Source organism: Salminus brasiliensis, chromosome 2 (genome assembly GCF_030463535.1).
Source record: "Salminus brasiliensis chromosome 2, fSalBra1.hap2, whole genome shotgun sequence".
NCBI classification, from domain to species: Eukaryota; Metazoa; Chordata; class Actinopteri; order Characiformes; family Bryconidae; genus Salminus; species Salminus brasiliensis.
Genome location: NC_132879.1, coordinates 19,432,009 through 19,459,371, shown reverse-complemented (window position 1 = coordinate 19,459,371; position 27,363 = coordinate 19,432,009). Strand labels below are relative to the sequence as shown.

The 27,363-nt window shown below is 40.8% G+C and overlaps 3 protein-coding genes across 5 annotated transcripts in view; 1 reads left to right on the top strand and 2 right to left on the bottom strand.

The window, feature by feature from the left end:
• ces2b (carboxylesterase 2b) overlaps positions 1-13,747 on the bottom strand; it is a 33,471-nt gene extending 19,724 nt beyond the window's left edge. Inside the window, exons 1-25 of the mRNA XM_072669592.1 lie at positions 13,578-13,747; positions 13,271-13,460; positions 12,205-12,343; positions 11,343-11,476; positions 10,758-10,911; positions 10,547-10,651; positions 10,347-10,448; positions 9,531-9,674; positions 8,415-8,492; positions 7,619-7,766; positions 7,345-7,494; positions 7,155-7,227; positions 6,647-6,807; positions 5,701-5,890; positions 5,474-5,612; positions 4,854-4,987; positions 3,911-4,064; positions 3,709-3,813; positions 3,485-3,586; positions 2,391-2,534; positions 2,130-2,207; positions 1,879-2,026; positions 1,601-1,741; positions 1,310-1,382; positions 813-973 (exon numbers count right to left, since the gene is read on the bottom strand). Of these exons, the coding sequence (XP_072525693.1) occupies positions 813-973; positions 1,310-1,382; positions 1,601-1,741; positions 1,879-2,026; positions 2,130-2,207; positions 2,391-2,534; positions 3,485-3,586; positions 3,709-3,813; positions 3,911-4,064; positions 4,854-4,987; positions 5,474-5,612; positions 5,701-5,890; positions 6,647-6,807; positions 7,155-7,227; positions 7,345-7,494; positions 7,619-7,766; positions 8,415-8,492; positions 9,531-9,674; positions 10,347-10,448; positions 10,547-10,651; positions 10,758-10,911; positions 11,343-11,476; positions 12,205-12,343; positions 13,271-13,460; positions 13,578-13,650 (3,220 nt within the window). The 5' untranslated portion in view covers positions 13,651-13,747. The remainder of the gene's footprint in view (positions 1-812; positions 974-1,309; positions 1,383-1,600; positions 1,742-1,878; positions 2,027-2,129; positions 2,208-2,390; positions 2,535-3,484; positions 3,587-3,708; positions 3,814-3,910; positions 4,065-4,853; positions 4,988-5,473; positions 5,613-5,700; positions 5,891-6,646; positions 6,808-7,154; positions 7,228-7,344; positions 7,495-7,618; positions 7,767-8,414; positions 8,493-9,530; positions 9,675-10,346; positions 10,449-10,546; positions 10,652-10,757; positions 10,912-11,342; positions 11,477-12,204; positions 12,344-13,270; positions 13,461-13,577) is intronic.
• Positions 13,748-14,573: 826 nt separating this feature from the next.
• LOC140546425 (cytosolic 5'-nucleotidase 1A) lies at positions 14,574-19,313 on the top strand. Its single transcript, XM_072669637.1, has 7 exons — positions 14,574-14,675; positions 14,776-14,910; positions 15,877-15,987; positions 16,070-16,202; positions 16,301-16,423; positions 16,912-17,066; positions 18,335-19,313. Exons 2-7 carry the CDS (start codon positions 14,899-14,901, stop codon positions 18,617-18,619), a joined length of 819 nt encoding a protein of 272 aa, XP_072525738.1. The 5' UTR covers positions 14,574-14,675; positions 14,776-14,898; the 3' UTR covers positions 18,620-19,313.
• The window catches only part of rassf8a (Ras association domain family member 8a), a 24,460-nt gene continuing 16,348 nt past the window's right edge, over positions 19,252-27,363 (bottom strand). For all 3 annotated transcript variants that reach the window (XM_072669630.1, XM_072669627.1, XM_072669632.1), the window contains 3 exons: positions 25,286-26,250; positions 22,975-23,119; positions 19,252-21,842 (listed from right to left, as the gene is read on the bottom strand). In XM_072669630.1, the coding sequence (XP_072525731.1) occupies positions 21,721-21,842; positions 22,975-23,119; positions 25,286-26,250 (1,232 nt within the window). In that variant the 3' untranslated portion in view covers positions 19,252-21,720. The remainder of the gene's footprint in view (positions 21,843-22,974; positions 23,120-25,285; positions 26,251-27,363) is intronic.

Below are 27,363 nucleotides of genomic sequence, written 5' to 3'. Positions count from 1 at the left end.
AAAATATTTATTATTTATGCAAAATTCCAAAGATGTGCCATCGTTTCTTTGTTATCTATTTTTACAAAATAAGATTTCCTGTAAACAATTACATGTTATTGACATATAATACAGGGATTATGGACACTGTCGAACTCCAAGTTCCAGGCTTAATAATGTTTAAAGAAATATAGTTGACCGTTTCATGCTGCAGGGAGTATTCTATGGCATGAGAGGCAATAGAATGGTCTATTTCTCGGTCTCAGGGATCATTTAATGTACAGAATCCCAAAAGGCATCCTTTATTGCTGGCCATCAAACGAAACATTAATTTAAATCTAGGTAGTAATTCAGCTCAGTTCTCTCATTCACTCATTCTGTAAGTATGTATTAAAATGATGTTACATTTATTAGATTAGTTTATACAAATGATTCAACAGTACTCTAATACTCTGACCATAGTTGAGTACAATGAATGTAAAGTAGTTTCCTTGGTTAGCATAATTGTTCACAGTGTGAAAATATAAGCCGTTTACCAAAGCAGCAACAATGTTGCCTGCATCGTTTTCCCAACTTCACTTACTAACATTTACAGTGTCTGGGATCAAAGAGTGAAGTCTCACAGCATCTTCAGGCGTTTCCAGTGTAATCACTGACAGTATTATGAAAGCAGAAATGGTTTAATGGCAGTGCAAACATTGCCTTCTAAAACGGATATTAAAACCAGGTCTATGTATTTATCTGCAGAGCAAAACCTGGTTTAAATGATTGCCTGAGAAACTGAAATTGACCCACATCTCCACAAAAACCCGTAAGAACCACATGAGGCTTACCATCCTTCTTCTCCAATATCAAGCGTGGAAGAGTCTGGGTTATGAAAGTATGGTGCTTTCCCTTCAGGTTCTTGCCAGGTTTCTGCTCCAGCCCAATGCCCAGATACTCAGCATCAGCTCCATGTTCAGGCCATGGTGTCAGGCCTGGTCCGTTTGGCGATCTACACTCAGTGACATACAAAGAAAACTGAGTAAACCAGAACCGGGTTTATAGATCAACATGGTGTTTAACATTCTTTGGGCAAAGATATAGAATATGAAGGATTTCCCAAGCCATCAAACACACTGACACCTCCAATCAGGTCCTGATGATTCCCATCATTCTTAAACCACAGAAATTCCATGAGGATTTCCATGTGCCATTAACTCTTAACCAGCTACAAGTAACGTGCCATCAGTGACCGGCTTTATCTTCACATTAAGGGCAGAGTGATGTGGGTCTAGTTTGGAGAACTCTGAACTACATTGATTTCTTTTCACACAGTGTAATTACTCACCCAGTGCGAGCAAAGTTTCCCCAGTAGTCCATTATGGTTCTACATAGTTCATTCTCTTTCTCTGTGAACTGAACTGGTGGAGAGAGGAAAGGTTTATAATCACAGATGACACTTTTAGAATCGTTAGAGCTGTAATCCTCTAGAATTATGCTGATATCCCCTATAAGCGAAGTTACTAAAATTGAACTGAAAATGATGCCAAGGCACATGTTCATATTGAATTTCTGGGCAGTAATATGGTCTTTATGATTACATGGATTTTTAAATAGTATACCATTATTTTCATCTTACCAGGCTGGACATTTGCAAAACAGGTCCCAAAAACAAAACTAACTTCATCTCCATGATCACTCCCAATAAAGCTGGGTCTCCTCTTCTTAAGCTCACTGACAGCGTGCTGGAACTCATACAAGTACACAGGTGCTCCAGAGTCTAGTTAAAAAAAAGAAAAATAAACTGAGCTCATTAAAAGAAAAACAAATTATTTGATGTATGTATTTAGCATAAACAAGTCTAAAAAGTGGTATTCGGTTCCACTTCCAGAACAAGAAATGGAGTTTTATGTTTACCTTTGTGGTATTTTGCCACATTGCGTGCAGGAATATTAAACATAAAGTCCCCATACAACTCTCTAAGCCCATCTCGGATTTTGACTGGATCATCTGTCGTGCCCACATACTCATTCAGCACTGCTTCACGAACCCATCTCTCCTTTAGCTGAAGGAAATACACATAAGCATGAAGACATGTACTATAACACATACAGTGCTTATGCAGTACAGTACATACACAGTCAGCCTAAGTTTAGCTCTTCACGTACCTCAGGACAAATAAAAGACATTGCTGCCATGGCTTGCTCTCGGTTTACTCCATCAATCCATTCGGGAGGTAAAAGTAACTGTGGGAAAATAAAAAAAATAATAATAATAATAATAATTCAATCATTTTACTTACACACTGCCTCAGCAGTCCCCTCCGCCCCTCAAAACACCATGAGAAGGTATAGAAAACCCATATTTCATATTCTTCTGCAGTGTTGATATATTGTAAAATCATCTGAAACAGGTCAACCTTCACTCACATGAAGAAGCACAAAGCCACCCTCATCATCGGTCACACCTGTAATAAGTGGCACTTTGTGGAACTGCTGGTTCTGAAGAAGTTTTTTCACAGGTTTAGGAAGAAATCGACCATCTTTTGTCACTTGGACAGAAAACACTTCTGCCTAAAATAAAAAACACAACTTTATCAAACAAAACAAGCAAACAAACTCGCTAATTATTTCTAAATCATTTCAGGGTTCACACTCTTTTAAGTAAAATATTTTCCAGGACTTTACCAGGACATTATAAACACAATGTACCATAAGCAAATATTTTCCATTAGCTGCTGTAAATCTCTCTATAAATCCTTTGCTGTTTATTAAATATAACATGTGAGGCTCACTGGTTTCATAGCTAATTTTGGAGATGGACAGTCTAGTGTTACTTCCATATATAGAAAAGGAAATGAAGCTGCAGAATATGTGTAAACTAACACAAACACACATAAGGCTAATGCTTTAAATGGTTCTGTCTTTATTTATGATAAATGTGTCTACATAGGGCCTTACATCCGCACTGGATGCTGGTGTATGTGTCTACATATTAATACATTAATAAATATGGTTTTAGGAACTACAAAAATAATCTCAGTGACTCAATATCTCAACCTTTTCAGGATATTATCAATATTTCCAATACAATTTTGGCATTTTTTTCTAGTTGTTTTTCTAATAAGAGTTTTAAATACTGGAAAATTTGTCTCTAACCCTGTATTTCTAATTAGAGGTAAACAATATGAGGATATAGCTCTCAATATGTCACAATGTGCTTTCTGAGTATATGGAACCAACTGTATGTGTCACTACAAAGAGAGCACTGTTAGTCCTGGCTAAGAGGAGTGTGTGAAATGTTGAATAAAAAGCACTGGAGCTTTTGGAGTTTAGCCTTTTTTAATGTCATCACTGGTTCTTTTAACCTTTAGCCAGTTTATGACAAACCACAACTTTTTATCCAGTCTATGAGAAAGTTGTTGTGGTTTCTTGTTGTGATATCATATTTATTTCCAACCACATGAGTATACATAAGCACCCTCTGAATTAATTTGACTTTACTTAGAAAAGACAAAACGTACTGCTGCAGCAGTTCTCAGAAGCTCCTCCTCTGACAACTGCATAACACAATCAACCATCGTCTTTGTACTGGAGATGTCACACCCAGAGATATTAGCTAAATGCTAGGGAGAGAGAGATGTAGTAGACATAAATGATGAGCTGAAACCAAAAATAACTATCCATTCACTTGATCTTTTACAGTCAGAGCATAATAAGTGGACAATCAACAACAGACGTTCTGTACCTGAGCTGTTGGTAAAGGGTCAGCAGTCAATAGTACAGCCATTTCTGCAGTGCCACTCTCAGCAATGGCATACCGGAAGAGACCAGCAGACAATGGTGACAGAATCTGTTCAAAGGAAGGCAGAAGTAAATGATCTAAACACCAAACAAATGTCAACACACAGAGATTAGGAACGCATCTGGCAAGTTTTTTACATGCATACCTGTAGGGACACGCTGACTCCTCCTGCTGACACTCCAAAGATGGTGACTGCTCCAGGATCACCTCCAAAGCTGTGGATGTTCTCCTGGACCCACTGAAGTGCAGCCACCTGGTCCAGGAGCCCATAGTTTCCTGGAGCATGTTCATCCCCTGTGCTAAAAAGAGAAAGATGGAGAGAGCTATCTCATCTGGACAATATCAAATAAAAACAAAAAACAAAATAAAATCTGAAAATTTTAATTCACTGGTTATCGCCAACAGTGATCCAATATACTGTAAACAACTTCCATACAATCACAACAGACTCCACACTATACATGAAAAATACTGTAGAAATATTTTACAACTATATAATACTAGAATTCTATACACAATATATAATACTAGAATTCTATACATAATATATAATACTAGAATTCTATACACAATATATAATACTAGAATTCTATACATAATATATAATACTAGAATTCTATACACAATATATAATACTAGAATTCTATACACAATATATAATACTAGAATTCTATACATAATATATAATACTAGAATTCTATACACAATATATTATACTAGAATTCTATACACAATATATAATGCTACAATTTTATACATAATATATAATCCTAGAATTTTATACACAATATATAATCCTAGAATTTTATACACAACATATAATACTAGAATTTTATACACAATATATAATCCTAGAATTCTATACACAATATATAATCCTAGAATTTTATGCACAATATATAATACTAGAATTCTATACACAATATATAATACTAGAATTTTATACACAATATATAATCCTAGAATTCTATTCATAATATATAATACTAGAATTTTATACACAATATATAATACTAGCATTCACAGGCATTTTCAGTTACATAGTTACATCAGTGTGTTGCCAGATTTTTTGTATTTATGTTATTTACCTGAAAAATCCAAGCAACCCAAGCCTGTACTGGATTACCACCACAACAACATTCTGATAGGCTGGTAACACACTTCCGTCCTGCATATAGGCTGAGCCCATGGTAAGTGCTCCACCATGGATCCACACCATGACCTGTGGCACAGCGAGAACAAAAATGTACTGAATACAAAGACTGACCTTGACAGAATGACTCTTTTTGGAGGAGATCATCTGTATTAGACTTGCTCAGTACCTAAAGGAGATTGTTTAACATCTAGATGAGAGAGCCTGTATCAAAGTGATGGAACAGGAAGAAAAATAACGGATTCTCCTCAGCTCCATGCCACTCTTTGACACTTGTTACTGACAGCTAACCCACATCACAGTTATCAAAATGTTGTTATAATCAAATATTTAGCAGAATACAAAACATGACATCTTATTGATTATACACTGTGTGTAATGTAATGCTATACAGTGTGATAATTACTCATAAATTAATTCCATATGTTTCGTTGTTTTTTTAAATGAGTCACAAGTTGAATCCAAACTGCAGGTCTACAGAACCAAAAAATGTAAGCTAAATAAGTGATTCCTATTTGATGGTCAAGGCCCGTAGAAATTAGCCTAAATACTTACAGGTAATTTGGCATCATCACCGGGTTTAGAGGGTGTGTAAACATTGAGATAGAGGCAGTCCTCTGATATTTCTGGTATTTCTATTTTCGCAAACAACTGCCGCATAAGAGCCACTAGCAGTGGTCTGTTTTGAATGCATCTGGAATAAACAGCAGACAGATGAAAGATTTTAGTCTAAATCTTCTGAAGCAAAAATGGCACATTGTGATTTGACAATGTCTTCTTACATGTTGGGCTGCTGTGTGGCGTCTCTCACTCCTTCCCATGCTTCTGCAGGTTGTGGCGGGGCGAGTCTCAAAGGACCCACAGGTGGCTTTGCAAACGGCACACCCAGGTAGCTGTGGACGACCGTGTCCTTCCCTCTAGCCGTCACATACTCACCTTTTAGAGCTCCTAGTTTAGTCTGTACAACAGGTCCTGTCACACAAGCATGAAGGGGTTACTCAGTACACAAGACCACTGAAACTAAAACAGAGTTTTAAGTTCAGCTGAGGTCAGTTGGAGTAAGTTCCTTCAAATGTGTTATGAATAAAAAAAACAAAAGGCACCCAAAAAGCATCCTTTATTACTGGCCATTAAGATTAACTATATTTAATAGCACAAAGAAAATGAAACATATGTTCAGTTCATTTGAACCCAGGTTGTATTTCCGTTCTGTCATTCTGTAGGCAATATTACATGACTGAATCTAAAGGGGCAAATTTTACTGGGCATAGTTACATAGCGTTACATTGTTGAATTTTGGAATTGATTTAACTACTAAATATAATGTATTAAAAAGATACTCCATTTATTTGATCAGATGATAATGAAAAGATTCAGCAGTATTATAATGCTCTCACATTTTAACAGATTTAATGTTTAACAATGCTATAAATTTGTCATTACACAGTATATGTAAATGGACGGGAACCATTCACAAAAGCAGAAACAATGTAGCCTGCATTGTTTTCCCAACTTCATTAACTAACATTTAGAGTGTCTGGGATCTCACAGCATCCTCAGATGTTTCCAGTGAAACGTCACTAAAAGTTAAATAGCAGTGCAAACATTGCCTCTAAACATCTGGTATTAAAACATCTGGTAAGGCAAAACCTGGTTTAAATGATTGTCTGAGAAACTGACATTGACCCACATCTCCACAACAACCCATAAGAACCACATGAGGCTTACCATCCTTCTTCTCCAATATCAAGCGTGGAAGAGTCTGGGTTATGAAAGTATGGTGCTTTCCCTTCAGGTTCTTGCCAGGTTTCTGCTCCAGCCCAATGCCCAGATACTCAGCATCAGCTCCATGTTCAGGCCATGGTGTCAGGCCTGGTCCGTTTGGCGATCTACACTCAGTGACATACAAAGAAAACTGAGTAAACCAGAACCGGGTTTATAGATCAACATGGTGTTTAACATTCTTTGGGCAAAGATATAGAATATGAAGGATTTCCCAAGCCATCAAACACACGGACACCTCCAATCAGGTCCTGAGGATTCCCATCATTCTTAAACCACAGAAGGGATTTCAATGTGCCATTAACTGTTAACCAGCTACAAGTAACGTGCCATCAGTGACCGGCTTTATCTTCACATTAAGAGAAGGGCAGAGTGATGTGGGTCTAGTTTGGAGAACTCTGAACTACAGTGGTTTCTTTTTATTTACAACCTGACACATAGTGTAATTACTCACCCAGTGCGAGCAAAGTTCCCCCAGTAGTCCATTATGGTTCTACATAGTTCATTCTCTTTCTCTGTGAACTGGCCTGAAAGAGGGAGAGGTTTGTAGAATAAAGAAAACGGTTTCCAAACCCATGCATACTGACTGAGGGCTTTATGATTACACTACTGTGCTAATGTAAAAAAGTCAGTTTCCCTCTTACCATGAATAGTAATGTGGGCATTTCCAAAGCAGGTACCAAAAACAAAAAGGAGTTCATCTCCATGATCACTCCCAGTAAAGCTGGGTCTCTTCTTCTTCACCTCAGAACACGTATGCTGGAACTCATACAAGTAAACTGGTGCTCCAGAATCTAAATCATTTGAAAATATGAAAAAACGTATTATTAACAACAAAGCATACAAAACTATATATAGGTACATAAACAGGTGCTATACAAATACTGTTTTGTAAACAGACAATGGAAGGATTTTTACCTTTGTGGTATTTTGCCACTTTGCGTGCAGGAATATTAAACGTTAAGTCCCCATACATCTCTCTAACACCGTCTCGGATTTTGATCGGATCATCTGTAGTGCCCACATACTCATTCAGTACAGTTTCATGAATCCATTTCTCCCTGAGCTGAAGGAAATACATGGTCATATGTTTTATAAATGTCAGGTCCATAGGTATTTGTGACATAATTTGTGTAAATTTGCCTGTGTACCCCAGCCCCCATAAAATGATTTGAAATGAAGCAGTGTGTGATTTAAGTGCAAATGTTCTGCATTAAATAATAATGAAAATACTGCATTATAACTTTATGAACCTTTTTCTCCATGTGCGAAAGGAAACACATGGACATGCACTGTTGCAATATATATACACAGACTGGTCACTTAATTAACACCACCTCCTTGATGACACTCCTTGTGCCTTATATCAGCTCCACTTACCATATAAGAGCACTTTGTAGTTTTATAATTCCAGAATGTAGTCCATCTGTTTCTCTGCAGACTTTGTTAGCCTCCTTTCACCCTGTTCTTCAATGGTCAGGACCCCACAGAATCACCACAGAGAAGCTATTATTACAGTCTGTGGTTAAAGAACTACAAGGTGCTCCTGTATGGAAAGTGGAGCTGATATAATGGGCCGAGTTCATTACAGATCAGGGGTGGTGATAATATTCTGATATGACCGTGTGTATGTACACACATACATATACATATGGACATAATGGTATATAATATTTTTGGTTACACTTCTATGCACATCAAAATCTTTACTTACATTTGGAAACAAGTAAGGCATTAGTGACATGACTTGCTCCCGGTCCATGCCTTCAATCCACTCTGGTGGAGCAAAGAACTGTGGGAAAATGTTTCTGTTGTTGTCAATGACTACATGAACTATCCATAAAGTAAGTGATACAATGCACATATACACTAAATCCCCAAAAGTACGTGAACATCCCTTTTATTTAGTAGGTTTAGGGCACACCATTTCCGGCACACCACTGCTAACAGGTGCAAAAAATCTTGCTACCTCTATAGACAAACTGGAGCTGTAAAATGTCTGTGGTCAGCAATATTAAACCTGGTGCTGTCATGTAATGCCACCTGTCACACAATCTGGTTTGTCACATTTCTGTCCAGCTAGATCTGCTACTGTGAACTGTAAGTGCTGTTATAGTAAAGTGAAAATATTTAGGGGCCATGACAGCTCAAGCCCACCAAAAGGGACTGCCAAATTCTGAACTGCTACATGTAGCATAAAATTCTTTATGCAATAACACTCACTACCAAGGTCAAAAGGTGCTGCCTTTGGAAACACTGACAGCACAGGAACCAGGAACTTCACAAAATGAGTTTCCATGGCCAAGCAGTCACACACAAGCTCAAGCTCACTATGCACAATGCCTAGTGATGTCTGGAGAAGCCTCCATTGAAGAAGTGGAGATATCTTCTGTAAAGTGGTGAATCACACTTCACTATACAGTCTAGACAGTCTGTTAATGTACCTCCAACTTTGTGGCAACCGTTTATGAAAGGCCCTTTTCTGTTGCACAATTCCATACCATTTCCACTGTACACAAAGTGTGGTCCATAGAGATAGGCTTATCGAGCTTGGTGTGAAAGTTTCTTGATAGTTCTGCACAGAGCCCTGACCTCAACAGAGCCCTGACCTCAAGCCAGGCCTTCCTGCCTAACATCAGTGTCCGACCTTACCAATGCAGCCATGCTCCAACATCTACTACATTTTGTGAATGTTGTTACTGCGGTAAAAGGGGACAGACCATTATTGTTAGTGTCCCTGGTTTAGAAATAAAATATTGAGTAAGTATGGAAGGGTCCACAAACTTGTGGCTTAGTCAGTTTCTTTGGCATGCTGTTTTTTTTCACTCACATTAAGAAGTCCATGTCCACCCTCATCGTCGGTCACTCCTGTAATCAATGGCACTTTTTTGAACTCTTTATTCTGAAGAAGTTTATCCACAGATTTAGGAAGAAACTGTCCATCCTTCGTTACTTGAAATACAAACAGCTCTCCCTAAAAAGAAGAAAGATTTAAAAACATACTTTTTCGCACATATTTTGAAAATGTTTTTGGTTTAGTTGTATTGTGAATGACCACATTGCTTCACTGTTCCACATAAACCTTTATTTGATTTTATAACTACCTATTGATAACATTGTATAACCTAATTTTCACCCAATATTAGTCATTTACAACTCCCACCAAGAAGCTAGGACTTCCTCTTTTACACAAAGCCACCAGTGCTAGAAGGGTGAAATCTAGCTTGTTATTCCTCTGAGACACTCAGCCACCATTTTTCTCCCCAATTTTGGATGGGCAATTACCCAACCCAACAGCAATGGGTACCCAGCTCTGGTGCACTGGTTAGCAGACATCCGTGCCAGCCAGCATCACACTGAAATGTTGTGGGGTGAGAGAGAGAGAGAGAGAGAAGAGAAATACAGGCCAATTGTGCTCTCTTGGGCTATGTTTGCTGATGCTAGGCCAAACTGCCAGTTCTGATTAATCATCCAGCAGACACTCACACTGCATCACGCAGAGGGATGGGGAGATGGAGGACTCTCTGAGGCTCCCTCCCACAGAGTTGCGGCATCACTGGTATTCAAACTGTCAATTTCCGGATGACAGGGCCAACACCTAGACAGCTGTGCCTGCAATGTTTTATAGTACTAATGAAAAACTCACTTCTTGGGCACTCCTTAGAATCTCCTCCTCTGACAACTGCATAACACACTCAATTATCTTCTTTGTGCTGGAGATGTCACAGCCCGAAGCATTAGCTGCATGCTGAGGAGAGAGATATAGATATTTAGTTGGCCTATATTATGATCTGCTAAGAGAAATAAACATCAGTGGATAGATAATGAAGGACAGACGTCCTGTACCTGAGCTACTGATAAAGGGTTGTTTGTCATTAGTAAATCCATTGCTGCAGTGCCACTCTCAGCAATTGCATAGCGGAAGAGACCAGCAGACAGTGGTGACAGAATCTGTCCATAGGGAGGTAGTGACACCATGAAGGTTACCCTGTGATCTCATTTCAGGACTAAAAGAAAGGTCAGTAATGCAGCCTGCAGATTTTTTTTACGTGAGTACCTGTAGAGACACACTGACTCCTCCTGCAGACTCTCCAAAAATAGTGACTGCTTCAGGATCACCTCCAAAGCTGTGGATGTTCTCCTGGACCCATCGAAGTGCAGCCACCTGGTCCAGGAGGCCATAGTTTCCTGGAGCATGTTCATCCCCTGTGCTAAAAAGAAAGAGATCTGTTACATAACTGAGAGTCTTCTTCACACTTGCCATTGATTGTAGCATCACTTGCAAAGACACTGGGCCTCATTCACCAACTGTTTTTAAGAAGAATTATATTCTTAAGATTCACAAAGATTCTGACATTCACCAATGTTTTCTTAATGGGGTTTTTGTTCAATGTAGGAGGACAATGAGATTCATCCTTATAAGAACAGAGCTGTGAACTATTCTGTGGTTTAGAAATGAGACCCAATGTGTTAAACTTGCATAAAAGGCACACCAGTCTGCTCTCAAAATGAAATTCCTCCATCAACTCAAAACAGTGTAGTTCACAGGTATTTAGTCACATATTGCTGCCAGTGTTTATCTGCAATTATGCATCTGCAGAGCATCACATGGCAGGCTTTTGCTCTCACATTACTTCTTTACCTGAAAAATCCGAGTAGCCCGAGTCTGTATTGGATTACCACCACAACGACATTCTGATAGGCTGCCAACACACTTCCATCATGCATGGAGGCTGAGCCTAGGACAAATCCTCCACCATGAATCCAAACCATGACCTGAGGGATACAAGCAAAAACAAGCTCTTTTGCACAGTGTTCATAAAGAATCATCACTATACAAGTACAAATGTGCAAATACACTTGTAAACTAAGAATGCAGAGGAAATAACCATGCAATTAAAACTGTATTACTGTATACTATTGATTATGTTGAGGAACTGAATAATTGATGCTGTTTTGGTCAAGAACCAGCTAATAAAAATGGACTGAAACAGAACTGGGAAAATGACCTTTTTTTAAGACTTCACAATATTTTACTGTAAAAAAAAAAAATAATAATAATACTCCAAAATGCCAAAATGATGCTGATGTGTACACTCCTACTTACTGTAAGAGAGGCCATAGAAATTTAAGACTTGTATAATCAGGGTATCTGGAGTAAACTGGTTTTACTGCTTGCCTTTAGAATGGAGCATTGAGGCAGCTATTTCACAAACCTATTGCCTACTTTGTCAAATGAGGAATATATCACAGCTGCACATTTCATCATATGTATGACACTGCGTAAGTACAAGCACCATCTGCATTAATTATTAGGAAGTGAGAAATCTACTGATTATCACCAAGTCATTGAGTTTCTTCAGTAATCATGACAGCAATAAACCGTACAGTGTGGTGCTATTAAAAATAACTCTCAGGTTTTAGGTCAGATCTTTTTCTCTGTTGTGAGATTAATTCTTTATTCTGAAAAAGTAAGCTCATTGAAATGCAGCTGAAATACTTACAGGTAATTTTGCATCTCCATCTGGTTTGGAGGGTGTGTAGATGTTGAGGTAAAGGCAGTCCTCTGACACCTCAGGAACTTCAAGATTTATACCAATCTTTTCTACAAACTCCACGACAAGGGGTCTGTTTTGTATACATCTAAACAGCAGATAAGAAATGTTTCATTAGAGATGCAGAAGTCCTCCCATCTGAACAATCCTGCTCAAGATCAGCGTTTAATGGCTGGTTTCAGGTGAAAGGTTGGTCATCAAGGAGAAAACCTATAATGCATAATCTAGGTTTTTTTTATTCAAGCCTGGTAGAATAGCCAGTCTATCAACACTTGACTTGACCAAGCTGGTCATCAAGCTAGCAGACTAGTTTGGTATGGCTAGATGATACTTTGGTGGACCAGCATGGTCAAGTCGGTCATGCAGTTCAACCAGTGTGGACATTCTGATCATGCTGGTCAATAAGCCTGGTCATATTGGTTGACTACCATGGTCAGGTTGTTAGACCAGCTAAACCATCAAACTCAAACATCAAATCAATTAAAATTTATTTGTATAGCGTTTTTTACAACTGCCGTTGTCACAAAGCGGCTTAACAGGAACCCAGCAATAGGACGGGAGGTCAACAGAATATAAAACGTAAAGATAAAAACTCCCGGTGAGCAAGCCAAAGGAGACAGTGGCAGGAAAACCTCCCTTAGAGCTGGAGGAAGAAACCTTGTGGGGAACCATGACTCACAAGGGAGACTTATCCTCATCTGAACATACTCTAAACTGGTCAAGATGGTTAACCATTTCAACCCTTTACACCAGGGTTTCTTGATCCTGCTCCTGATCACCCAGCCCTTCATGACCTGGTTTAGCTGCGTTGGCACAGGGGTCGGTAGAGACTGTGCAGGGCAGTTGGTCACCAGGAGTACAACTAAGGGCAGTTTTGCAATTCCTTTTATCATGGCTAATGTCTTGATCTGATTGGAAATCAGAAATGTGTAAATAACATAGCTGTAAATGTATATTCAGCTACATCTGTGAAATACACTATTGTACACTATGGGTCAGAGCAGATTGTGCTTACATGTTGGGCTGCTGTGTGGCGTCTCTCACTCCTTCCCATGCTTCTGCAGGTTGTGGCGGGGCGAGTCTCAAAGGACCCACTGGTGGTTTTGCAAATGGCACACCCAGGTAGCTGTGGACGACCGTGTCCTTCCCTTTAGCTGTCACATACTCACCCCTTAGTGCTCCTAGTTTAGTCTGCACAACAGGTCCTGTCAAACAAGCATGAAGGGGTGCAGTTAAGTACAGATGAAGTTTACTGGAATAATCAGGAAAACTTAGCTACAGTTGTATACAGTAGCGCTGTTTTAGCTGTATGTTCACTGTACCTTGGGTTGCAGTGGCTGGGTTTAGCAGAGCCGCTCCGATCACACTGCACACCAGCAACACTAACCCCCCCATTGCTCAGCCCTCCCGTACAGTGTCTCGCTGAGCCTGTGAGGCGCTGCACGCTGCTGCAGGTTTATGTGTGGGTCGTTCCCGTTACGTAAGGTGTAAAGTCAGCGTGAACTTTGCCTTTGCTATTTTGCAAGACATTAAATTTGGAATAGTTTCAATTGTGCTTTAGGTCCAGACTGAGTTTGATTCACTTGATTATGGGTGTTATTAACTTCGCAAGGGGAGGTCTCTGTCTGCTGTGGACGTTCCTGAATAAATACTATGGCCAACCATAGACAAACATTCAGTAAAACCTGTTTTGCAATGCCAAGCCAAGCTGACAAAGTACCAAACTGTTCCCTCCCTTATACAGTAAAGAAGTTTTTTTGAGTTGACTCTTTTCGATGAATCAGTTGGTTAATGAACCCACCATTACAGTTTAGTTGGTTCTGACGTTCGATTCGTTTAAACGAACTGTTCGAACGAATCGGTTCAGTCAAATGCAAACGCATTATCACTCGTTTTACATAGACAAGCATGATCCCCAACTACAAAACTACCCCTCCCTCATGCAGCAGCCAAGCCCGAATCGTTCTTTTTGAAATGAGTCGTTTTAGTGAATCGGTTGCTTGATAGATTTGTTCATCATAATATATGTGACTAGGACGTTCGATTCATTGAAGCGAGCGGGTTGAACGAACAAGTTAATTATAATACCATTTTAACTGCTTTTACGTAGACAAACATAATTACAACTGCATTACTATCCGCTCCCTTATGTAGTAGTGAAATCCGAATCGTTATTTTCAGTGAATCGGTAGGTTAATAGATCCTTCCGTTATTCATTGAAACAATTGAAATTGAAACAATTCGAACGAACCGATTCAATAAAATGAACCGAACGTCTCTTCTCCTCCTGAGGCGGGTTTAAAGCGTTGGGGGTTGCGGTACCGCTCCATACAGGTAGGTGGCGCTGCGGTGGCACGGTGCAGGAGAGTGGAGACGGGACAAGTCGCGGAAGGTTTTAAAAGACGGTTTCTAAATGTAATGTAAGTCGGAGCTGTCTGCAGAATAAACATTAAAATTGCAGCTAAAATGTGAGAACCACCAGCACCACAATTCACTGTTTATTCTGTGTCTCTCTCGTAGATTCGCAGAGAGAGTAGACTGGCTGGTGTTGTGTGGAGGTGTCAGACAGCGCCTGAGCGTCAGACGTGCTCTTGTTTATGTTTCTAGTGGTGGAGATTATAATCGGGTCCAGGGTGTCTGAAAATGGAGCCAAAGGTGAGGAAAAGCTCAGACATGAAGAAGGTGAAACGGCACGTGTTCGGTCTGGGTCAGCGTACCTTTAATTAGCCTTGTGAGTCTGGTGTGAGCGCTAGGTTAGCTAGGTTGGTACAGAGGTGCCTGGTCTGTGCGCAGAGTGCTGTGTTCAAGACACGGAAGTTGTTTAAAGTTGTTTATCTCAGATATGAGTGTAAATCTGCCTGTAAAAGCACTGTAAAACACTGTGTAACGACACAGCAAACACGAGTACATATAAATACAGTAGTCAGACTGGGCTGTTTTCAGTAAAGAACCCCAGTCTAGTCATCACTCATATTGGACACAGTGCAGCTGGCAGTGAAATGCTTTGGTTAGATAAAGTAGGTGTTGGATGGAAACTAAATCTTGGGAGAAGTTTAGAAATGGTTAAACTAACACACACACACACACACACACACACACATACACACAATTAAAAAATATATTGTTTGTGTTTTATTCTAATGATATTTTTCATTAATAAATAACGCTTACTGTCCAGGCAGAGCCTTAATATGTATGTAAAAAGTCAAAAATATGTTTATTATAATTATTTTATTGTCTATTCATCACGATATTTGGACACAGTGCAGAGAACAACTGCCAGATGGCAATGTGGCAAAAGGCCAAGTGGTTCAAATGGGAATCATGGAGATGGATTTGGTTTCTGTAAAAAGAATAAGCAAAATTCCTATAAAAAAAATAAATGAATAAATAATGAAACATTTTGGAAAAATATGAAACATATTGTGTTGTAATGTGCCATTACTTTTGCACATGCACACACACACACCACATTTGATGTTTTTTTATTTTATTTTTGGGCACATAAGTTAATATTAAGCTATTAAACAATCATAATCATGCTACAGAATGTGTAGGGGCTTATTTATACTTACCCAAACTTAAGAGTGTGTATGTGTGTGTGTGTGTGTGTGTCTGCAGAGTGACTGTGCACTGGTCACTGCTGTGTCCTGTTATGACATTTTTGACCTGCGTACTTCCCAGTCAGACTCCGGCCCACTAGCCAAAGGCTCTGCCTTCACCTTCATCAAGGTAAGCAGTTACGGGATTTATTAATCCTGACGTACTCGTATTTGTTGCCTAAACTATCCTCTCACTCTTGACTGTCGAACAGGCCACGCAAGCGGTCAACGAGAGACTCTTAAAGCAGAACGAAGACCAGACATTGCTGTTTGAGCTGATCCTGTTTGGAAAAGATTGTGAAGAGCAGATCAAATCAAAGATATTTGACAGTGCAAAACACTACGGTATGGTAGACTTGTGGGTCATATGACCGATAAAACGTACTGAATTAAGCTGCTGCTTCTTTTAACAGTTCAAGTGCATTTGTTCTTTTTCCAACTAGGTCTAGAAGTTGGCAAGTTCTACTTTTGCTCCGGAGAGGACTTTGTGAGAACACTGCAGGAAAACCATGTGAAGTTGTTCCTGTCAACAGACAGAGATGATGTGTACAGTGCCTTAAAAGCAGGTGCTTTTCCAGAAGAACAACCCTTGAAATGTAGCGTCTGTTTTTGAATAGGTTACTAATTTTATTTAGAAGCCAGATGCAGACCTGGGATGCACCTGTATGGAAATTGTAGGTAAAGGCCAATGATGATTGTTCTGCATGACTAAATCTGCCAGTGCTGAGACACACATTTATAAAATGTAGAAATGAACTCTAAACGCACCTGGATTAGCATCCCAGAGAAACGTGGCATGTATTTGTATCAATCTCAAGTGTAGTAATCTTAATAAAATGTAGGTATTTTAGCACAGTAGCCCTACGTCATCTAAAGGTTCTTCTCATCTACAATACAATCATCACATATTCCTTTGCATTATCCATCAAATTTAAGCATACATTTTAAGCATATCTAATGGTACTGATATCGCTAAAATAGACTCTATTTTAGATGTACCCCTAAAATAGACTCAGGACAAGACTGTATAGTTATGTTTGTCTGCCGTGTGTAGGTGTTCCTGCTGCTTTGCTGTGCCAGCAGGCAGACCAGCAGGTCCAGAATCAGCTGAAGGTGCTCTTCTCAGGAGATCTCATCGGCCTTCCCGGGGAGTGTCTTAGGGATCTGGGGTTCAGTGATGTCCAGATACAGAACTTTAAAGCAGCAAAGGTACATTGCAAATCCATTTCCATACAGACTCCTCCAACTGTGTTGGAATGGCAAGGCCAATTCTGTTGTTCTTTTGCTGTAAACTGTAAAGACTTTTTGCGACCAGAAAATTACTATGAGGTGATAGATCAGAATTTCCATCCTTCTTGACTGTTTCGGATCATGAGCGGATCCTTTCTTTCTCCACGGTTTCTCTTTTCCACCACTTCCTCTTGTCTTAGTCAGTCCATAAAACTGTTTCAGAACTGTTGTGCTGCATCTCTGTGTTTCTTTGCAAATTGTCAGCTGGCCTTTAGATCCTTACTGCTGATGAGTGGTTTGCGGTGTGGCCTTTGCATTTCTGCTCATGTAGTTTTCAAACAATGGATTGTGAAATCTTCGCCCTGCCCTGTGGAGGTAGTTAAGGTCCCATCTGCTGATTTTGGGTTTTCCCTCACAGCTCCTATAATGTGTCTGTCATCCACCGCTGTCGTTTTCCTTGGCTGACCTGTTTCATGTCTAGTTGTTAGTACACTAGTGGTTTCTTTTGTTTTGAGGACATTCCAAATTGCTGATTTTCTCTGCTTCAAAATAACTTGTTTCTCACATAGACAACTCTCTGGTCTTCATGTTGTTATTTATTAACTTTGTTTATTAACAAAGACTCTAACAGAAGTGATAGATCATAGAAAATACAGTTAACTGGGCCCCGGCTGTTACCATGATAAGAGGATCACTGGTTCGAATCCCTGTCATGCCATCGGCAGCCAAAGCCCCGTGAGACCACAATTGGCCTTGCGCTCTCTCCAGGGTGGGTAGATGGTGCTCCCTCTCACATTGCTTTGTTGAGGTGTGTCGGGCTTCCCTCCAGGCACGTTGGTTGCCCGATGTTGCTTATGGCGCACGCCTTTACTTGCAATAGGTAAGCAACTGTAGGTAGTTCGGAACAAGAGGAGGAATGGTGCCGTTGTCACCTTTGGCTTGCTCACTGGGTTTAATGATTTGTTGATCTCTTGTCCTATTGCTGGTTTCCCGTAAAGCCGCTTTGTGACAACAGTTGTAAAAAAACTATAAAAATAACTTTGAAAAAGGTAGGAAACCAATAGAAGAGCTATTGTTTGAAAGATCAATTTTACAGGGCAATTTTTAGCAACAGGAAACTCCCTGAAAATCACATATACATTTATTCACACACCCAAATTAATTTTTGTGTATTTCATTGCTAAATTAAAGATTCGGACATCTGTTATACCATTGATTGGCTTAATTAATCTTTCCTGTTCTTTCAGAGTCGTATTAAAGAATTTGCCATTCTAATTGGAGAGATGAGGAGGCGGTTTAGATGTGAGAACAGCCCTCTCCATACCGTCCTCATGACTGTGTGGGGTTCCAGAGATGTCTGTGCCACGGCCCTGAAGACCCTCCGAACCTGGGGCCTGGATGTGGATGAAGCCTTCTGCCTGGCCGGAGCCCCTCGCAGCCCTATTCTAACAGTAATACAACCACATATACTATGGGATGACGGACTGCACAATTTAAAAGAAGCATCTCCTGTTGTGGGGGTGAGCAGTTAGACACACCTAGGCCCTGTTCACACCTGGCATTAACATGTGTTTTGGGTGATCCAATCACAAATGACTGCCAAAAGGCATAGCTGTTCACACCTGGCATTTCAAATGCATCTCCTGTGACCACTTGATTGGATTGCTCACATCATTTCTGCTGGAGGAGGGACGTGTATATTAATAATGAATGAATCAAGTTAAGTAATACAGTTTCACTTGCATACCAGCTACGAGTATCGCCTTTATCCATTAGTTTGTTCTTGTAGCATGCTCATCTAACTTGTGCAGACGGTGCACGTGTGGTCTCGCGATTATTCAGTATTTTTCCGGCTGGGGCACTGATGCGGTTGATGTGGGTGGTGCTTTGGCGTTTGACAATACAGAAATAATGTGGTCATATGCTTCTTTGACCACATATGGTCTGAGTGATCAGATTACAATGTGTTCTTGAGACCCGCTCACACCTGTACTTTTTGCTGGCCACTTATGATCAGATCACCCAGGACTCATGTTAATGCCATGTGTGAATGGGGCCTTAAACACAGTTGGACATCGGATTTCACTTTTTGGTCTAACCTTCCAGGGCTCTGTTTTCAGGTTCTGTATGTATAAAGATTTGTGGAAGATCTCTCACTACAATCTGGGTTAATTTGATTTTAATGTGGAAATACAGTGCAATAAAACAAACAGTATGCTTTATAAACAGTATGTATTGTTTACATATGAATGGCTTTACAGACGTATAAAATATGATTTGAAGTGGGAAAAGCTTAAAGAAACACTTCCAAAGTACACAAAAAAAATACAGCAATGAACACAAGGTGAAAATGGCTGCGTCTTAGATTGCTCTGTTTGTTTATTGTGCCTTATTTTGTGCACCATCCTGCTGGGGAATTCCTAGTGGCCAGTTTGATTTATGGTATATAATTAGTTGGTAGTGTGTTTTGTTAAAGTGGCACCCTCGAGCACTTGGCTTCATTTTCTTTACAAGTATATACACATACAATTGTACTTTTTGCATGTCAGCTTATGCTAGCAAAACAATATTGTTTGCAAAGTGCTAATACTGTATCTGGTGTATTATTGGTTGCCACGTTACTGAGGAACAAAGCCAGTGCCTAAAATCCTCCCAAGTTCTCCTGTCCAGTGTACAGAGTAGTGATTAGGATCTAGAGACTATCCAGTACATGAGTGAGTAATTTCAAAAACACAGCCATAGACATTTCATACAGAATAACAGATACACTTCAATTGCTGTCTACCACCATCTAATTCACATCTGAACAGACTCCTCTAGTGGATTTGATCATGTTAATGCTTCATTACAACTTTAAGGCACTAGATAGAAATATAACAGGTACAGAGCTGTAATTGTACTTTGCAGAAACCAATGTGTGGTGTTTTCTCAAGCGTAATATATATATTGTAATACTGCAGAACTTACTAATACTTCTTTCAGCATGAATGCAATTATGATAGCTCAGTAATGTGCATATGCTTGGTAGTCTTCTTGCATAAGATGCATATTAATAAGAGTTAAAAGGGTAAACATAATTCATACTTGCACATTATATAGCCAGAGTGTTATTGCTATGCAACTGCAATCACGCAGTTAGACATGGCTACCCAAAAATATACATATTAGTAGACATCTTTGGCTCAACATTGCAAAACAAAAGTTTTACTCCATGAAAGCAAAACAAACCGTGGCAATATACTAACACCAGCATAAACACTGATGCCACAAGATTCAGAAAGGTGCGTGTGACACATTGCCCAAATCTCTTCGCGGCTAAATTTAACAGTTTTACAAAAATATATTCACATTTAATCCCAAATCTGTTATCCTTCTTACACACCTGCAAGCCCCTGAGGCCTATTTCCTCCATTGTCAACATCACTTCTCACACATGAAAATAAGCACATGCTTGCTATGGGCTCTTTGTTAGCCTGGCAGCAAAGACCTGCAAACAGTGAAACACACTGCATAGAACAGATGCTCTTTGTGTTGAGGTATATTTACAGTTTACTACAGCCAGAAAATCTATCACCAATGCCTTAAGACAACTACCAAGCATTTTATTGGGAACACAAACACTTCTACTGTGTATATCCTCCATTTAATAGCATTGATTCCATACAATGCTGGAATTCCTTTAAGAATTTGGCCCATGTTGACATGATTGCATCACGCAATTCCTGCAGATTTTTCAGGACCATTTTCATGCTGATAATCTCATTTTACCTAACTCATCACCATCATCCTCATCATATTTCTGAAACCAGTACAAGCCAACCAAAAGCATGCCTTATTTACACTACATCCACTAGCTTGGACTGTTGACACAAGGTAGGTTGGGTCCATGGATTCATCAGACCAGGCTATTTGTTTCCTATCTTTGAATGTCCAGTTGTGGTGAGTGTGTGTCCACTGCAGCCTCATCTTTCTGTTCTTGACTGATAGAAGTGGAACACAATGCAGTGTTCTGCTGTTGTAGCTCATCCTCCTCAAGGTTAAACGTGCTCTGCATTCTGAGATGCTTTTGTGCTCACCACAATACAGCAGAGCGTGGTTATTAGCGCTAGCATAGCTTTTCTTCAGCTTGAACCAGACTGGTCACTCTGTTCAGTCTTCTTTATTCGGAGTAACTATAGACTGTTAAACTACTAAAATCCCAGGAGAACAGCAGTTCTACAAATACTCAAACCATCCCATCTGGCACCAACAATCATGTCATGCTCAAAATCACTGAAATCACATTTGTTCCCCATTCTGATGGTTGATGTGAACATTATCTGAAGGTGCTGACCCTTATGTGCATGATGTTTTGCACTACACTGCTGCCACATTAGCTGATTAGATAATTGCATGAATGAGAAAGTGTAGAGGTGTTCCAAATAAAGTGCTAGGTTAAGCTATGTCTGTACTGCGCAGTCTTTAGCCCAGCCTTGCAACTGTAAGCCTTAACCAAAAAAAAACACTTCCTATGAATCCCTTTTAAAATACTGATGGTGCATCACTCAACATAGTTCTACTGTCCAAGACTGTACTCCATTCCATAAAAAACAGAGACCTTTGAGGTCCTCTGGATTTGTGATGGTGGTATTCTTCAGACATAAATGCCCTCAGGGTTCAAAGCAGCAGTGATGGGGCTGTGCAGCACACGCAGGTTAACCCCCACTGCATGAGAAGGGCCTGACCGTTTCAGGGAACCAGTCAGGGCAACAAAATCTGGAATAAAAAAATTGAGAGAAGATTTCCTGTTAGTCAGTATCAGTTATGCTAATGGTTCAATAATGCTCGGTTAAAGTTGTATGTATGGGTAAGCAGGATGACAACATACAAAAACTGCACATCAGCCACCTACCACAACACACTGGACTAATGTAGACTAAACATTAACACTACCTGCTTAGAATAGAGCAAGTCCCCCTTGCGCCACCAAAGCAGATCTGACCAATGGAGGCATGGACTCCATAAGAACTCTGCAGGTGTTCTGTGGTATCTAGCACTGAGATGTTAGCAGCAGATTTTTAAAGTCGTGTAAGTTGTAAAGTGGGCCCTCTTGGGTGCCCATGACCCTGTTGGCGGTTTACCAGTTGTGCTTTCTTGGACTACTTTTGGTAGGTTATTCACCACTGCATACCAGGAAAAAACCCCCATAAGACCTGCCTGATGTTTTGGTCAGATTGACCATTTCCCCCTGCTTTTTCTACTTGCTGCTAAATACAGTATATGTAGGTGAATACCATCAATGTTTTTCACTTCACCTGTCAGTGGTGCTAATATTACAGCTGACTGGTGTATAGTTTCATTCAAAACTGTTCACAGGTAGAGAGTGGGGTTCTCGCACCCTTTGCTATATTCATTCTGTGCTTGTCACCTGCTCTGCGATTGGATCTCTTCAATCAATCAACACGACTAGCAGCGGCACGTGATGGCGAAAGCTACGGTTAGTGACGGTGGTCAGATCGTCTCCTGGCAGCCGTTGCCACGGTAACCTGCACTGAATAGTAGCTGGTAGGTAGCTCTCAGCAGTGTATCTGAATGGCTCACAACAGTATCAGATGGCCAAAGGCAGGGAGTGATTTAAACTCCACAAGGAATGTAATTCCCCCCACCCCATCACCCATTTCTATGACTGCAACTGTATGGTTTTGGTGGAAGTGGCTGAAAATTATGGTTGAGTAACATGATTATAGTTTGAAGTCTCGAAGACCTCACATATATCTCCTATCTATTATTTTGTTTTTTTTTTGGGCCAATTTAATCCAGTAATGCATGGATGCTCAAATGCTCTGCCTGTAGAACCAAATTAATAAAAAAAATTTAAATCTAACTGTGTAGTGACAAGTAACTGTACCCGAGTCCTGAGGCAGTGGACTGGCCTCCGCATCACTGGGTTCCACAGGCAGCACGGTCACTTTAGTGCCAGTCTGCTGGATGAACTGCTGCAGGTTCACTTGCCTCAGCTCTTTCGTCAGCTGCTCCAGCTCGTACTGACTCTCCTGAGAGGAGAAAACACATTATCTATGTGATGCATTAATGGCCTGGTGTGCTCTCAGAAACTCTGTTTATTTCAGTGTCTTTCAAGCATTTGCAGGCCAGGACATTACAGCCAGGGTTTCACATATACAGGATTGTTACAGTTTTAACTGTCAGTGCACTTGTGTGGATGTTACTAGGGCACTGCAGACTATCGAAGTCAGTTTGACAGATATACAAGGTATGTATTCTAACAAGATGCTACTTTATTAACCACAGCACTGGAAACTGTAATGGTCCTTAATCCTGGACCTGCAATACTGCCCTGCAATGTTTAGTTGATTTCCTTCACTGACACATTTGAGCTGCATTTAATTCTGCATGGTCCTTAAGCAGTATCCTTGTGTGCCCTACGCACAGGATGTGGGTGAAGGGAGCTTCATGCTCTCCAACATCATGATCAAATACAAATGAGAAACACACGCTCTTCAATAGACGTGCAGCTTCCTGTGAAGTGATACACTGTTGTTCACTCCTCCCTTCACAGTTTGAAATTCCTTCCAAGAGTGACAATTTTCACTCCATGTTGTTTGAAGCCACCCTTACAAATGGCTGAATATGTAGTCCACTTTGCAGGGACCTACTGGAGCGAACAGAAAGGCTTGTTAAGCCTTGTATAAAAATTGTATTAGTTTAACAGATGTTAATAATTCATAGTAGTTACTGGCCAAAAAGCCTTAGTATTACTGAGCTTAAAGTTAATGAGGTTACTTAGTTGAATCGGGTATGTTGGAGAAGAGATCACACTAATAAGTGCAAAGCAAGGGTACCCCAGGGTCTGGATTAAGAAACAGTGCCCAGGGAACACTGTAAAATATTTCAAATTTTAATATGGAGTTTAAACACAGAAAAATGTGGATGAAGAAAGCAAAACGATATGATAAAACCCTGCTTATAACACCTGCTGATCAGACCTATCTGGGGACTGTTTGGGCGTGGACAGTTGATTTTATCCCTCCAACCGTAAGACTCTCTGCCTGCTACACTACACTACCTAGAACTGAACATAGAAACACAGGTGAAGTGTATTCAGGAAATACGTTCATGGAAAGCTGATATCACCCATTGGACCAACAGACGAACAAACGGATGACTGAAAAGAGACATAAGATAGCTTGGTAGCTTTTGGTTAGGAACTAACTAATTTAGATTTAGCTTTTAGTTGCAATGAAACTGATTATGTTTTATGAAATGGAGTACACTACATGCATCTACATGCATACTGTTTTCATATTAGACCCAGATTAAGTTTAGTGGCCATATGTAGCTTAGTACTGAACAATGAGAAATATTATCCTAGTTAATTTTTTTTTTTTGCTATTTCTTCATTATGTTTCCATTCTGATAGCTTGTTCAAGACTTGTCGCTGATCCATAGGCCCATGAAACTCCAGTTTCGTTTCATATAACAGAATCCCGTTATGAAACAAAACTTCAGGTAATCTTTGGGTATGCTTGGATCAGCGGTATGTCTGGAGCAGGGAGAATAAAGCATGCGCTGCAAGAAAACCCTGCCTACAGTGAAGCCTGGCGATGGCTCTGTGATGCTATGGGGCTGCTTTTTGCTTCCTCTGGCCCTGGAAACCTGCAGTGTGTGGAGGGCAAGATAATTTCAATTAGGTATGAGGAAATCTATGGGAAAGCAGCATGCCTTCTGTGAAGAAGCTGAACTTGGGCATCATTGGACCTTCCAACAGGACAGTTACCCCAAGCATACCTCAGAGTCCAGCAAGGCTTGGTTTCAGAAGAAGTCCAAGAAGATTCTGGAGGGGGCGGCACAGTTGCCTGACTTGAACCACATCTTTGGTGGGTTTTGAAAAAGGCGGTTGCAGCCAATAATATGAGGAATGGGCTAAGATTCCTCAGGAACCGGTTACATTACATTTGTAGCAGGTCATTACAGCAAAAGGGTGCTGTACTAAGTACTAAAGGAAGGAAAGAATAATTCTGAAACTGCAGTGGTAATTAAGTGTCCTTTTGTGTTGAATTTGGAGAAAGCATATATCAGTTAATAAACCTAATTTGCAATGGGGGTTAAGTCATTTTGATTACAACTGTACTCAAGGTTGCAGTATCGGAAATGGAGCCTGTCTAAAAATATAGAGACTCACATCCGGACATTCCACCTACCTGTAGTCTCTTGCTGGACTGGGTCAGTGATCTTTCCACAGCTCTGCAGCTGCTCTCCAGCTGCGCCGTGTGCTGAGCCTGGGCCTTTAGTTCGGCCTTCACCCTCTGTAGCCTGGCCTTCACCTCTCCCTCATTCGCCTGCTGAGTTTCCCTCATCTCCTTCTGGAGCCGCTGGGCCTCCAGACCGGCTTCCACACCCTGCAGGCAGGCCAGCCGCTGGCCCAGCTCCGTCTCACAGACGTGCATTCGGCCACTTAACTCCTGTAGTCGCTCCTCCAGCTGGCGCTCGCTTTCCCGCTCGATCTGCAGCTCGCTCGCCCAGAACTCCTCCTCCTCCACCTCCACCTGGTTCTTCCGCATTCGCTGTTCTAGATGAGCTATCTCGTCCATCGCCGCAGCCCATGAGTCCTCGTCATTTGCTCCTCTTTTGTCACTCCATGTCTGAAGCTCAGCCTCGTAAGCCTCCATCCGATGATTCAAAACCGCCAGTGTCTCCCTCTGCAGCCTGACCAGGCGGCTCATGTCCTCTAGGCGGCTCCCAGATAATCGAGGAGACAGGGAGGGGCCTTGGTGACCGTTGTTAACCAGTAGAATGTGCCGTTTGCCCTCTGTGTCTCCCAGCCTGCCGCCACTCAGGATGTCCCGGAGGCCCCTCGGGCCACCTGTAAAGGTCAGAGATTTCCGGCGTGGTTCGCGGCGTCGGAGGAGCGAACGGTCCCCTGGAGCCCGAAGCTTGCCCATAATGGGGAGGCTCTGGCGGTACAAGCCACGTTCAGGACCCCGAGGGATCAGGCCAACAGATGGAGGGCGCTCCATAAGAGAGGGACCAGTCCGGTGAAGAATGAATTGGACATCACCAGCATACTGACCCCAAGTGTTCAAGGAGGCCAGTGGGCTCTCATGAGGGGCTAAGTGGCGCTCAGAATCCCTCCATTTCTCGACCAGTGTGTAGCGTCCAGTGCGACCTGCAGGAGCAGGAGTTGGGCAACTTAAGCACAATCACAATGAAAATCACATTTTAATGCTTTAAATTCAGCTGCAGTTTAAAAGTTCCTGTTTGTCGCCAGTGATAGCACATGCATGTTGTCATTTTCTATTGCCATGCTTATTTTAGCTGAGACGTTTATGTTTGTAAGTAGAAAAGGGACTAAAAGCTGTGTTCTCTTGTTTAGTGCAAATATATATTATAATTATTTAATAATTCGTTTTTTCCCCTCCCAATTTGCCACTGCCAAATAACCAACCCATACGTAGCTCCACCTAGCACTAGCAATGCTCCTCCGATGCATGTAAAGCCACTGTGCTCGGAGAAAAGCACTGTGCCAACATTTCGCTTTAAGAGCTGATAAGGGGACAAAGCATGGCCATTTGTGCTCTCTCTGACTCCGGCTGCTGATGGCAAGGTGATCATGGCTCAGAATTTCATCTCTCAACCTCTGGGCCAAAGTGGTAGCACATGAGCACTGAGTCACTCAAAGCCCACTGTATGCATATTTATTTGCCCATGTATGTGTGTGATTATGACCATGTGTTGTTTTCACAAACCCTAGAAAACGAAAACTTATGCATCACTTATGCCCCAAATTCTTTTCTTAAAGACGAATGTTGTACACTCAGTCTGCCTCTGGAAAAGAAGAGCTTGAAGAGATCATTAAAAGCCCAAAATTGCCCTGACATTTCCAGGATACTTTAGTGTTGTCAGATAAATATGGTAGTTCTCTATACAAATAATAAACAAAAAACTCAATAAAGATGACATGATGACGATGACAGAAACAAGATTAAATACATTTGAAATAATAATGTAAAGCAAACAAACACTCAGAGTGAAGGAAGACACAAGACTTCTGGCTTCTGACTCTCTGGATTATTTTTTTTTTTTAGGGTAGGACGATGACTCAGAGTTTCCATCTCAGCAGGCTCTTTTTCGAGCCTCAGTACATTTCTCGCTAAAGCAAGGGGGGTCTACAGATTACACTGGCATTTAAGTGCTTCTAGAAATAGGCTCAAACAATGACGTCAGCAAGACAGGTTTCAATCAAAAGCAAATTGTTCTGGGTCCCTCTGGTTATGCAATC

What these genes read in the sequence shown, in the direction of transcription:
- LOC140546425 (XM_072669637.1), top strand. An exon ending in CTGCCTTCACCTTCATCAAG is followed by an intron (nt 15,988 to 16,069) that starts GTAAGCAGTTAC and finishes ACTGTCGAACAG; the next exon opens with GCCACGCAAGCGGTCAACGA. An exon ending in GTACAGTGCCTTAAAAGCAG is followed by an intron (nt 16,424 to 16,911) that starts GTGCTTTTCCAG and finishes TGCCGTGTGTAG; the next exon opens with GTGTTCCTGCTGCTTTGCTG.